The 12,892-nt window shown below is 34.3% G+C and overlaps 1 protein-coding gene across 1 annotated transcript in view; it reads right to left on the bottom strand.

The window, feature by feature from the left end:
• ttc6 (tetratricopeptide repeat domain 6) overlaps nucleotides 1-12,892 on the bottom strand; it is a 46,334-nt gene that overhangs the window by 10,782 nt on the left and 22,660 nt on the right. Inside the window, 11 exon segments of the mRNA XM_052153937.1 lie at nucleotides 474-550; nucleotides 553-683; nucleotides 3,029-3,102; nucleotides 4,755-4,874; nucleotides 5,077-5,190; nucleotides 6,725-6,865; nucleotides 8,322-8,498; nucleotides 9,560-9,694; nucleotides 10,729-10,886; nucleotides 11,094-11,170; nucleotides 11,690-11,772. Coding sequence (XP_052009897.1) covers nucleotides 474-550; nucleotides 553-683; nucleotides 3,029-3,102; nucleotides 4,755-4,874; nucleotides 5,077-5,190; nucleotides 6,725-6,865; nucleotides 8,322-8,498; nucleotides 9,560-9,694; nucleotides 10,729-10,886; nucleotides 11,094-11,170; nucleotides 11,690-11,772 — 1,287 coding nt within the window.

Raw genomic sequence — 12,892 nt, forward strand, 5'->3', positions numbered from 1 at the left:
TCTAGTTTCCTTCCCATAAGAGACATATTTTGGGCATGGTTGCCCACAGAGATTATTAGAGTAAGTGTTTTACAACCTAACATTTTATAGGGATTTATGAATTAAATAAAATCTAAATCTGAAAAGACACAATTATTGATCCTAAACTATGCAGATCCATTAATAAATCTTTACAGTATAATGCATTAGCATCAACACATGCTTACAGTTTCAAAAGAGATCTGAATCACAACATTTTAAATGTCAAAACTTTAGCAAACTCAAACATTTCTCATAGAATTAAAATGATCTAAACTATGCTATCCACATACATTTTATAGCTCTATACTCTTTCTGCGTTTAAACGTTGTCTAATGTACTTCTACTTCAAAATAATTGTAGTTAAAATGAGATATAATGGATACTTAAATAAAACCACTCTATTGCTAATCTCATCTGGGTTGTTAGAAACAAGAAAATTCTTTATGTACTACCTGTAAGTAGTATGCCAGGCCAATGCGAGCACTCGAACAGAGTGGATTGAGATGCAGGGCAGAGAGGAAGTCTTTTGTGCCTGCTTCTTTGCCTGATCATGCCCGTAATCCATGAAGACATTACCTCTGCCCACATATGAGTCCTGAAAGAAGGGATCGAGTCTCATAGCTTCACTGTAAGAGTCCACGGCTTCCTCTAACTGGCCAAGCCTTAAAAACAGACAAAGAAATTCAAGTAATACACATTCAGGGATTTTTTTCACTAACCGTGTGTATGCACATATTTGGAAAAAGTGTATGAACACTCCCAAAATAACAGTTCATCTAACATTTTTTCAAATTTTAGAACAAATTTAGCAATCGAGCACCATTTGCAAACCGTAAGCAAAAATAATTTATAGTGGCCTTAAAAAAGAATAAACATATATATGTGTGTGTGTGTGTTTATATATATGTATTATTACAGTATAACATTACTGTAATGATTTTGTGGAGTGTAAATCTTTGAGTATGCAGCTCAAAAGGACATGACGATGGGCAGATGTGCTCTTCTATGGGCCTGAAGGCATTCAGTTTTTTTGTAAATGATACATTGAACTACTAGGAAATATCTCTTATTATTATAGGCCATTTGAAGTGATGACATGCCCTACACTACAGTATCATACAGAAGGCTGCTAGTCAGTTTGAATGCCTTCAGATATCCTAGCGCCTTTTGAATGCCGATGAAAAGAAAAGGTTGGACTAGATAAGAAAATCTCTAAAAGCACCATTTCAAATGCAGATCACATTCACATCTGCACACTAAGTGTTCACTGAGAGCATCACTAACTATATATAAATGCCATGCAAGGTTTCAGGACACCATAAATAATGTAGTCCTTTAGGGGTGTAGGTTTTTTTTATCCAACTCATGCTTTAAGAACATGTGCAGCAACTCATTTTCTATTATAAATTATCATACATTTTTTATAATCTAATTTTTTCCCTGAGATCCATCTATAAAGTAAGTCAAGGATTCTTGTACCAAAACAGTTTAAATGTAGATATACACGACCATTTTCAGCCTTTCCTCTGACCCTTAGATATACAGAGGCAGTTTGTGCTATGCCTTAAAGACTTCTATGCATTGAGTAAAGGGCTGTTCACATTGAACTAGTGTTGTGTCGGTCAGTACTGTTTTTCAATTGTTTATGTAAAAGTGCTAGCCGGTCATCTTTGACCACTGGGCCATTTCTCTCTTTTGTAATTTTATTTATGGTTTTATAGCATCACATGCAGGAGCCATGTTAAAAAGTTGAGAAGAACATAAACTATTTAAAAAGTGTCTCAAAACAGCTGCGTTCTGTTCTATTTGTTGTGCTACATCTAGCTTTTTTTTTTTAGCAAAAGGCTGCTTTCAGTGTGAACGGCCCCCAATAATGCTTACTCATGGGCTGTGGGTTTGTGGCACTGTGAAGTAAATTTCAGATGTAAAAATAATCCATCAATTTTAGAACAGACTATTTTTGCAGCATGGTTTCAATAGATGGTCATTTCTGGACTGGGAAGGAAGTTTTGAGTTCTGAAACTATGCTTAGGTAGTATATGGAACTCTTTCATTTCAAAAGAGCAAGGAAAATTAGATTTTTCACGATTTGACCCTTTAAAGGGATAGTTCACCTAAAAATGAAAATTCTCTCATGATTTATGATTCACGCCATCCCAAATTTGTATAACTTTTTTCTTCTGCAGAACTCAAAGCTCTTTCTCAGCTCTTTTGGTCCAAACAATGAAGTGAATGGGTGCCAAAATCGTTGAAGCATCAAAAATCAAGTCAACATAAAAGTTATTCATAAGACTCCAGTGGATAAATCAATATCTTCAGAAGCGATAAGTGTGGGTGACAAACAGATCAATATTTAAGTACTTTCTTTCTTTCAATAAATTCTCCTCCCTGCTCAATCAATCTCCACTTTAACTTTCAATTTAACATTCTTCTCGTCTTTTTGGGGATTCATTCTACATTCTTCATGCCTATCTGCCCCCTATTGGGCAGGGAAAAGAATTTATAGAAAAAGGACATTTAAAAAGGATATTTATCTGTTTCTCACTCACACCTATCATATCACTTCTAAATATATGGATTAAAACAATTTTATGATGCCTTTATGTGCTTTTTAGAGCGTAATTGGCACCCATTCACTTGTATTGTATGGACCTACAGAGCTGAAATATTCTTCTAAATATCCTAATTTGTGTGCTGCAGAAGGAAGGAAGTTATACACATCTGGGATGGTATGAAGGTGAGTAAATGATGAAATCATTTTCATTTTGGGTGAATAAAATTGAGCTAACCGATTACAGACAATTCCTAGTGAAAAAAAACACAAGACAACAAGTCTTAAGCATTAATTTTTTAAAAAATTTTAAACAATAGTGTTTTAATATTGTAGTGATGTAGATATTATGACCTGAATGCTGCTGAGCACAATTCACAGAGTGATGGATCTCAGCTTCAGCTTTGTGTATTTAGCTTGGCAATTTAACAGTGATTTAACAAAAAACATACTCACCTGTGGTGTATTACTCCAAGTGCATGTTGAATTTCTGCATTCTCCTGACGTTTCTGTGCTACAGCTTTAAAATCCTACAACAAAAGACAGCATATTGCATTAACATTTTTGCATAAAAAATAGAACATTATAGGAATATTCCCGGTTCAATTCAAGTTAAGCTCAATCGACAGCATTTGTGGCATAATGTTGATTACCACAAAAATGAATTATGACTTGTCCCTCCTATTCTTTTACACTGTTTCAGTGAGGCACTTACAATGGAAGTGAATGGGACTAATCCGTAAACATTAAAATTCTCACCGTTTCAACAGTATAGCCACAAGACATTAACAATGTGCATGTTTACATTATTTTAGTGTGATAAAATTGCTCACTAACCTTTTTTGTGTAAAGTTATGTTATATGACCATAAAAACAATGACGTAAAAACTTTACAGCTAAAAAAATATACAAGTTTGAACAGAAGAATTAATGTAACTGCTTTTATAAAATTGTAAGCTTCACATTTGTGCTTTTAAACCCTCAACACATTGGCCCCAGTCAATTCCATTGTAAGCGCAACACTGTAACATCGATTTTGCTTCTTTTTTTTTTAAAAGGGGATGTCAAAATTATTTTTTTGTGGTAATCAATGTTATGACACAAATGCTGTAGATGGAGCTTAACTTGTATAGAACCCGGAATATTCCTTTAAAACTAGTTAAAAGCAGCAAAAGAAGTATTTGGAGCAGAACTAATGTTTCTGCAATGCTTTTTAAAGTCAACATGAAATCAAAATTGAATGTATTACACATTCCTGTTCTTATTGTGCAGGATCTTTATAATCTATCAGGCTCAGGGGTAACACAAGGTCGAGGGAACTGAGCTCGGGAGGAGCGGGATGCATGGACTCAGTTGCAAAGGACACAGGAAGTCAGGGATAAAACAAAACAAGTCTTTAATAAATCCAAATGATAGTTCAGTAGCGATTCCAAAAGAAAATCCAAGTTAGAAAAAAAGTTCATTGGTAGTGTTAAGTCCAAAAGGTTTTCCAAAAAACATAAATCCAAAGAACAAAAGTTAATTCCAAATATAAATAATAATAATAATAATAATAAAAAAAAAAACAGAAAGTATTCCAGCAAGAGAGGCAGTAATCCAAAGAGAACAGTACATGAACTCACAAAAACTGAACAACAAGTGATTTAAAAAAAAAAAAAAAACAGCAACTTAAATACATCTCCAAAAAACAAGACACCGGTGAAATGAATAATTACAAACAAGCGAGGGAAACACAGGGAGAACACAATGGGGGCATCTAGTGTACAACATGAGGAACAACAAGACCAAAACACTGACAATAATCAAAGTATAATAACTTGCTCCGCCTCTGAAACAATATTCCTTTTTGGCTGATGTCACAAATCCCTCTTATTTTTCAACTCCTTCACTCAGCAACATGATTCTAATATAATATCCTTTTTTATGATCCAATCCATTTCCAATGGATAAAATCATGTTCCGTTTATGGTGAAAATGTTTATTATGGGTTGCCTATACCATTTCATGTTGACTTTAATACCAGAATACAGCAATATATAAATATTTCACAAGTATACAAAACCTGCAGCATGTCTGTTGTGCTTTCAAAGTCCTTGAAACAAACAAATCACAACCATTGTCCCTTTGACAGAACTTGTGCAATCAATGCTTCTTACTCTGTGACTTTATAACTCTGGCCTACCTGGAGGGCATTGTTATAGTCATTAAGCTCCACATACAGAAGGCCACGGTTTATCAACACTTTCAGATCCATCTCCGTCTGACTGCCCAAGAGCAGCGCAATGCTGTAGTCTCGGAGTGCCTTGGAAATCAAAGGAATATAATGCAGAAGAGGAGAGCAAACATGCATTCAAATGCATGCACTGTACGCAGAAGTGCAATGCTGATGAAAAGCCATCCTTTGTGTATTTATACATATGTATTTTTGTATATAATCCTGCATACATTACTGATGTGAAAAAGCACCAGATATAAAGCCAACCAATAGAAAATAAAAAAGTTACCAGCTCATAATCCTGCAGTTGTTGGAAACACACACCGCGGTTGAAGTATGCAAATGAACAGACACTGTCGATTTTGATTGCCATGGTCAAATCCTCCACTGCACTCTTGTATGCCTAAAACAAGATTGTAAATCTGACTAAAATCATATCAGTGCAAAAAAAATAACTTGTGGCACTGGAAGATTTTGTTGTTCTTGTTTATGCTTAAAACAAGTGAAAAAAATAAGCTAAATACAATTATATTCAGTATATATTCTCTTAAAATAAGCCTTAAAGGGATAGTCACCCAAAAATTAAATTCTGTCATAATTCACTCACCCTCATGTTAAAGTAAGAAAAGAAAGACAGAAATAGGGCTGGGTGATATGACTACATATATCATTGTGACAATATAAAGTGACAAACGATAGTGATTTTCCTATATCATGCAAATCTCGATATATAAATATCCATGTGCTTGACGTGAGTGTATCTATCAGTGGGCAAAGACTGAGAGAATTGAAGAAATATGGACAGGTTTTGTCCGGCATAGAACATTTTTTGGGTGGCCTGCCAAGTGAAATTTCGGGCCATCGAAGCAAATTCAATGACATTCCTCTCACAATCGGCATTTCATAAACGCTAAATATGCTTCTCATCTCACACGTACATCTATGTTTAAAATGAGTGTCACACGCTCCATCTCTGGAACATGCAAGTACGTGTGATTCCAGCAGGCTTTCTCGATATTTGTGCTCCAGAGACAGGACTGTGCACAGCAGGATCACTCGCTCTACTCAAGAAGTCAAACGGCTAGACAGCCTGACATTCTAACAACCACTGATGAGGAAAACACTGCACCAAAATAAAAGGTTCTTAAACTACACATCACCCTTACTAAAATTATGTTTGAATGATGTTTGGTATTAGGAAACAAACCAGCAATGTTTGGCTAAGCATTATGGTAAGGTTGATTTAAAACTAAGTTGAGTGTTTGTTTATTTTTGCTTTTTTTACTTTACAATATGATTATTTAATACATAAACCCATTTTTATAGATTTTCAAAAAAATAAATAAATTATAAAAATTATATATATATATATATATATATATATATATATATATATATATATATATATATATATATATATATAATTTTTATAATTTATTTATTTTATATATATATATATATATATATATATATATATATATATATATATATATAGTGATATATATCACAATCTCAGTTGCTTCTGCGTCTGAGACCGTCAATCCGTGCGTCTTAACATGTGGCTTGTTGAGCGCGTTACCACGGAGACGTATCGCACGTGGAGACCCATGCTATTCTCCCCAGTATCCAAGCACAACTCACCACATGCCCCACCGAGAGTGAGAACCACACATCATAGTGACCACAAGGAGGTTACCCCATGTGACTCTACCCTCTCTAGCAACTGGGACAATTTGGCTTCAGGGGTGGTAGTCAGCGTCAATACTCACTGAGCTACCTAGGCCCTCATATATCTCGATATAAAATGACTCATTTCATTATATACGATTTTGGTCAATATTGCACACCCCTAGATAGAAAGAAAGTCAAACAGGTTTGAAACAACATTTTGTTATAACATATATTGTGAAAATACAATTTGTGCTATTTTTACTAACTTTCAAATAGAATTTAAGAGCTCCTTTATACAAGTAGGCTCTGACACACTTGGGCTGGATCCTGATAGCTTCATTACAATCAAGTACTGCCTTTGCATATCGTCCTTCGGCTCCATAAAGGACAGCTCGGCTTAGATGCACCTTTAAAAAAAAGGAACATGTTTTAAACATGAACTTCTGAAATATAAACGTACAGAATAATAGCAATACAGTCAGACAAGAGCATTTAACTTAAATGTAATCAATATTTTATGTTCCATAAGGGTTATTGTTCACCTACCCCAAGCTTAGGCCTAATTAAACAATGAAAATACTATGTTTTTAATTTATTATATAATTGTATTCATTATTACAGTAAGCATTTTAACATTGCTTTCTAATAGTATGCATAACAGTAAATGGGTCTTGGCTCATTTCAGGCATAAAAACCTCAGACATATACACATCAGTTATACAGTATACTTATATAGTCTATAGGCTCTCTAGAATACTCAATTCTGATTTGTCAATGACGCCATCTAGTGGTCCGATATTTCTCAGTAACAACCGCACATACATGTATCAGTCCAGCTCATCAGGGTATCGCGACCCATCTTTCCTGCTTCTCGTATCACAGTGTGATTTCTACAAGTAAGCTAATAAAATAATTTCAACTCAAATAAATGTTTCATGTGCATTTATTTATTTTGCAAGCAGTCTTGTAGTAAGATGCATAATGAGCAGTCAGGAGGTGGATTTCAGCTGTTCAGCAATTTATTCCTTCTCATATAATTACATACAGTAACACATCAATGTTTCATGACCATTTATTTGTTTATTTAGCAAGCAGCCATGTAATAAACAGGATAATGTATAGTTAGCTGGTTGTTATTGCAAAATAAACCCTCTCAGGGTGATACAAGACCCCTCCGCTTCGTTTCTGGTTCCTGATCACCCTGTCGGAATTAATTTTAAGATAACAACCAGCTGACTCTACATGTTCCCTTACATACATCTGAATATATAGTTATAAATCCAAATATATTTTTGTGAATCTGAATATCTAGTTATAAATCTGAATGTATAAATGCAAATACTGAATATACATTTTAAATGAAACTCTGAATAGCTAAATATAACCTGATGCTCTGGCATGTTGCATATTTCAGTATGATGACCTTAGTAGGCCATCTGTCAAATTTGATGCAGAGTTTTTCTTTTGCTGAATTTCAATATTTTTACATTTATATTCAGATTTACAACTATATATCTGGATTTACAAATATATATTCAGGATATATAACTATATATTCATATTAACAACTATCTAATCAGAATATTTTCAGGATTATAACCATGAATTTCTATTTACAATTATATATTCGGAAATGTAACTATGTATTCTGATTTATAACTATATATTAAGATTTACAATTACATATTCGGATTTACAACTATATAATCAGATTTACAATAATATATTCAATAATATACTGAACATTTCCAATTATATATTCAGAATTTATATAATTATAGCCTGTTTGGCCCCCATACATTTTGCTATGGCATATTTTGCAGTGGCTTTCCAAATTCAGCAGAAACATTGATTGTGTCTTACCTGATAGAGATTTGGGTTTATGTGGAGTGATTTGTTAAAGTCTTGCACACACATGGAGTTTTGTAGGTGCATGCGACAAAGGCCTCTCTGATGGTAAGCTTCAGCATAGTCTGGGTTGATGCTCACAGCACTGTTAAAAGCATCTAAAGCCTGGAGGAGGAGAGAAGCTTTGCTCTCCTGAATTCAAAAAAGGTGATGTGAGTATAATGTCAGATCGAGCTGTTTCACCATCTGTATAATTTTCAATTATAAACAGGTCTGACAAAATGTTAAAGTATGACTTTGTTATTGTTGTAACTGGAGCCATGAAATAGACAACCCTACCCTCTGAAAAGCATATGGTCAACATTTTATGTTGCGTTTAAAACTACAGTAATTCCCAGCATGGGATACTTATATGCAAGTGTCCCCATCAGGCTCCTTAAAGGAAACGTTCATCCAAAAATGTAAATTCTCTCATCATTTACTGAACCTAATGCAATCGCAGGTGTGTCTGACTTTCTTTCCTCTGTAGAACACAAATGAAGGTTTTTAGAAAACATTCTCAGCTCTTTTGGTCCATACACTGCAAGTGAATGGGTGCCAACATTTTTAAACTCCAAAAATCACACAAGTCAGCATAAAAGTAATCCATAAGACTCCAGTGGTTAAATCAATGTCTTCTGAAGCGATATGATAGGTGAGGGCGAGAAACAGTTCACTTTCACATTCTTCTTCTTGTGTTTTTGGTGATTCACATTCTTCATGCACACTGCCCTCAACTGGGCAGTGAGAGGAATTTCAAGCAAAAAAGTGCTTAAATATTGATCTGTTTCTCACCACACCTATCATATCACTTCAAAACATATGGATTAAAAGACTAGAGTCATATGGATTACTTTTATGATGCCTCTATGTGCTTTGTGAAGCATAAAAATGTTGGCACCCATTCACTTGCATTGTATGGACCTACAGAGCTGAGATATTCTTCTAAAAAATTTTGTTTGTGTTCTACAGAGGAAAGCAAGTCATATACATCTGGGATGGCATGAGGGTGAGTAAATTATGAGAGAATGTTTATTTTTGGGTGAACAATCACTATAACTATCAAAACCAGTAAGATTCCATGGTCAGTCAGCTTCACTTCAAAATGGTTGGTTGATTAGTAATTAAACAACATTAACCAGCATGGAGATTCATGCTGGTTCAAGGTTTTCAGAAATGCTAATGCAAGACATGTATTATTGAGTTCAATTTACCTGTAACGAAAGCACCTGTGTCATGTAGCAAACGCCGATAAGAAAGAAGACCTCCGCAGCTTCTTGCACAATACAGAGTTTCGTTGTAATGGAACTAAGCACTGACAAGGCCTTTCTGAAAATCTCCACCGCTTCCTATGTATGATAAACATTATAATGTCATATCACGATAATCAGAGAACATCTTACTAACATACCTAGGAAACTTGCTGCCTGATTAGATTACAATGAACTCTCTGATTATCAAAAATTAACCCATATATTGGCACACTGTAAAAAATGTATCCTGTTAAATTTACTGTAAAAAAAACCAAAAACTGGCAGCTGTGGTTGCCAGAAATTCACCGTACAAAATACAGCAACCACGTTTCAGGCTTTATGGGATGTCATTTTGATGCCAGTATATTTTATGGTGCATTACTGTCATTTATATCAGTACATGATAAACTTGATATATTAAGCTTCTGAAACTGTAAAAATCTGCTTTTCACATTATGTATTGTTACTCACTGTATTAATTACAGAAGGGCACATGATGACAAGAATTTCACCAATAAACTTGTAGAGACAGTGCTCAGTGTCACTCACACAAACACTAAACACCATCAGGGTAACACATGTGAAATTAAAATAATGCAATAAACATTAACTAATCTACATCACATATAATATAAATAAATGTAATGGGTCACACTGGATTATAGTTTTTTTTACTGTAATTTTAACTATAATTTACTGTAACATATTACATGTACTAACTTGTTAAACATAATGTACAGTTTTACCGTTAATTGTACGGGAAAATCATACTTCTAAAAATGTATTTTACCGTAAAACTGCATGTACTGTCTTTTTAAATAGATTTTTTAAATGTACCTTATATTATAAGATATCTACCCATTAACCAATTAATGTTTTTTACTGTAGGATTTTTTTCCGTTAAAATAACGAAATATTTTTACAGTGACGTTATGGAATACTGAAAGCACATTATATGAAAATATGTGTTTCAAAACTGGAATTACTCACTTCATCTTAAAACACAGTATTGTTAATAAGCATTTTGGATTGTTGAAGTTTTTGGAGAAGTTTGTTTTGGTGTTTAGCTGGCTGTATCAAATCCAGACAGAGCTTAACTGAGAGCTACACTACACAGGTCTCAGACTCACTGTGAACCGGTGTGCCTTCATCCGTGCCTTTCCTAAAAGAATGAGAGGTGGAAGAGAAGGGCAAGCATCGGCTGCTTCCTCCAAGCAGGCGCTGGCACAGGCATCATTCCCAAGGAACGAGTGGATGACTGCCTGCTGGACTAGTGATAAACCCAGAGCTGTGACGGAAGAGAGAAGACGGTTAAAGCTTGGTCCTGTTGTTGTTATGGAAAAGTACACCACATTTCCCTGCAAGGTTTACTTCACCTTCCATTGTGCCAGGCGGCCAAGTTATTAAAATGTCCAGAGATAACGGCAGATATATTTCAGTAACTAAGGAAGTGTGTGAATCTTAGTAGTCTGAAATAAACATATCTGTTCATTACCTTTTTTCATTTCAGCTGCATACCGTATACAGTGGGTGGCCAAGTCAAATTGCTCCATTTTGTACAAGTACTGGCCTCTAAAAAAAAGAAACAAAATTGTATCTGCCTGAGCTGTTCAAACCAACTAAAACCAAAAGGGTTTTGCACCATGTTGCAGTCAGGGTATATGTGATATTTAATTTGATGTGAATGTAAAAAAGGCTGTGAAGTATGCAGTAAATGTTCACTGTTCAATATGTTGTCTTAAAGTTTCACAAACCATGTTTTACAGGGTTTTTTTTTTTTTTTGTCCACTGACAATGTTTTAGAGACACATTTTCAATGTTTTGTCACCTGGGTGATCAATAACAAGGTATTTAAGACTTATAAAACAGCCTCGGTCTTGTTTTTATTTAAATCAAATTAGATATGCTGTCGATCCACACTGAAGTACAAAGATTAACTTTTTTTAAGTTTCACAAAAACTTTTTGGTCTCTAGAAGTTCATTAGAAAATAATGTATGAGCAAGGTACTGCAAAGAACCATTTAAAGCTCTGAATTGATTGTTAGAATGAAAAAAGGACATCTTTTTCAAAGACTTGTAGGTTCAAATAACCTCATGATGTGCAAATCAGATGCATCTGGCTTCATGTGTATGGCTTGAGATAAATCCTTCACCGCTCTACTCAGATTATTTACCTGTGAATAACACACATATACTGGTTTAATTCAAACAGTAAGAATATACATGAAAGGAATCCATAAATCACAAATTCAAGTTTTAGAGGACAGGAGTGCCACTTGGTGAAAGAATCAGTTGCAACATAATTGGTCAAATCCACTGTCCAAAGACATTTTTTTCTGAACTGGACAAAAAACAGCAATTAGAAAATTATTTTTGTCAATTTAAACAAAAATAATGTACAGTAAATAATCATTATTAGAATATTATAAAATTTTGTTGAGCAAAATGCACAACAAAATATCAAACCATGTGGCATTTATTGTATGATAGTACAAGTACACTTTTCAAGAAAACCATTTAACACACAAAAAAGAAAGAAAGAAAGAAAGAAAAAGTTATTTAGGTTTTAAATGATGAAACAATATAAAATATTTGGACACTTTCTGGTTGTCAAAATTTTGTGGAACATGTCCATAGTCAATGTGATGAACAACATCTTGGTTACAACATGGTTACTCTGCTAGGATACCCGTGTTAACTTAAAGGAGACCTATTACGCCCCTTTTTACAAGATGTAATATAAGTATCAGGAGTCCCCAGAATGTGTCTGTGAAGTTTCAGCTCAAAATACCCCACGGATCATTTATTATACTATGTTGTAAATGCCTCTTTTTGAGTGGAATCAAAAACACGCTGATTTCGTGTGTGTCTCTTTAAATGCAAATAAGCTGCTGCTCCCCGCCCCCGACATAGCTCTGATCTCCATGAATACAATCAGAGACAATAGTAACTTTAGAAGCATTAGCCGTGGAATCAGCTGACAAGCACATTCGGAAAGGCGATTTACAAACATCATGTAAAAGAGAATTTTGCATAATAGGTCCCCTTTAAGGGGAACTGAAATCATACTCATCCCACTCAAAATTACCTAGGGACAAGTTGAGTAAAAGTCTTTGCCAAATGTCTCAGAAATGTGATAGCAAGTTCTGAGAAAAGCTTTAGTAATATTAGTCTGCAGATCACAATTTGGATTATTTTACACTTTTCTTTGTTTTTTTCTTTTTTAAGTGACCTATGTGTACAGATACTTTGAGGCCATTGTAGTGTATTTCTAATTTAGAGTTTGATAATTAG

This window comes from Xyrauchen texanus, chromosome 22 (assembly GCF_025860055.1).
Source record: "Xyrauchen texanus isolate HMW12.3.18 chromosome 22, RBS_HiC_50CHRs, whole genome shotgun sequence".
Lineage (NCBI taxonomy): Eukaryota > Metazoa > Chordata > Actinopteri > Cypriniformes > Catostomidae > Xyrauchen > Xyrauchen texanus.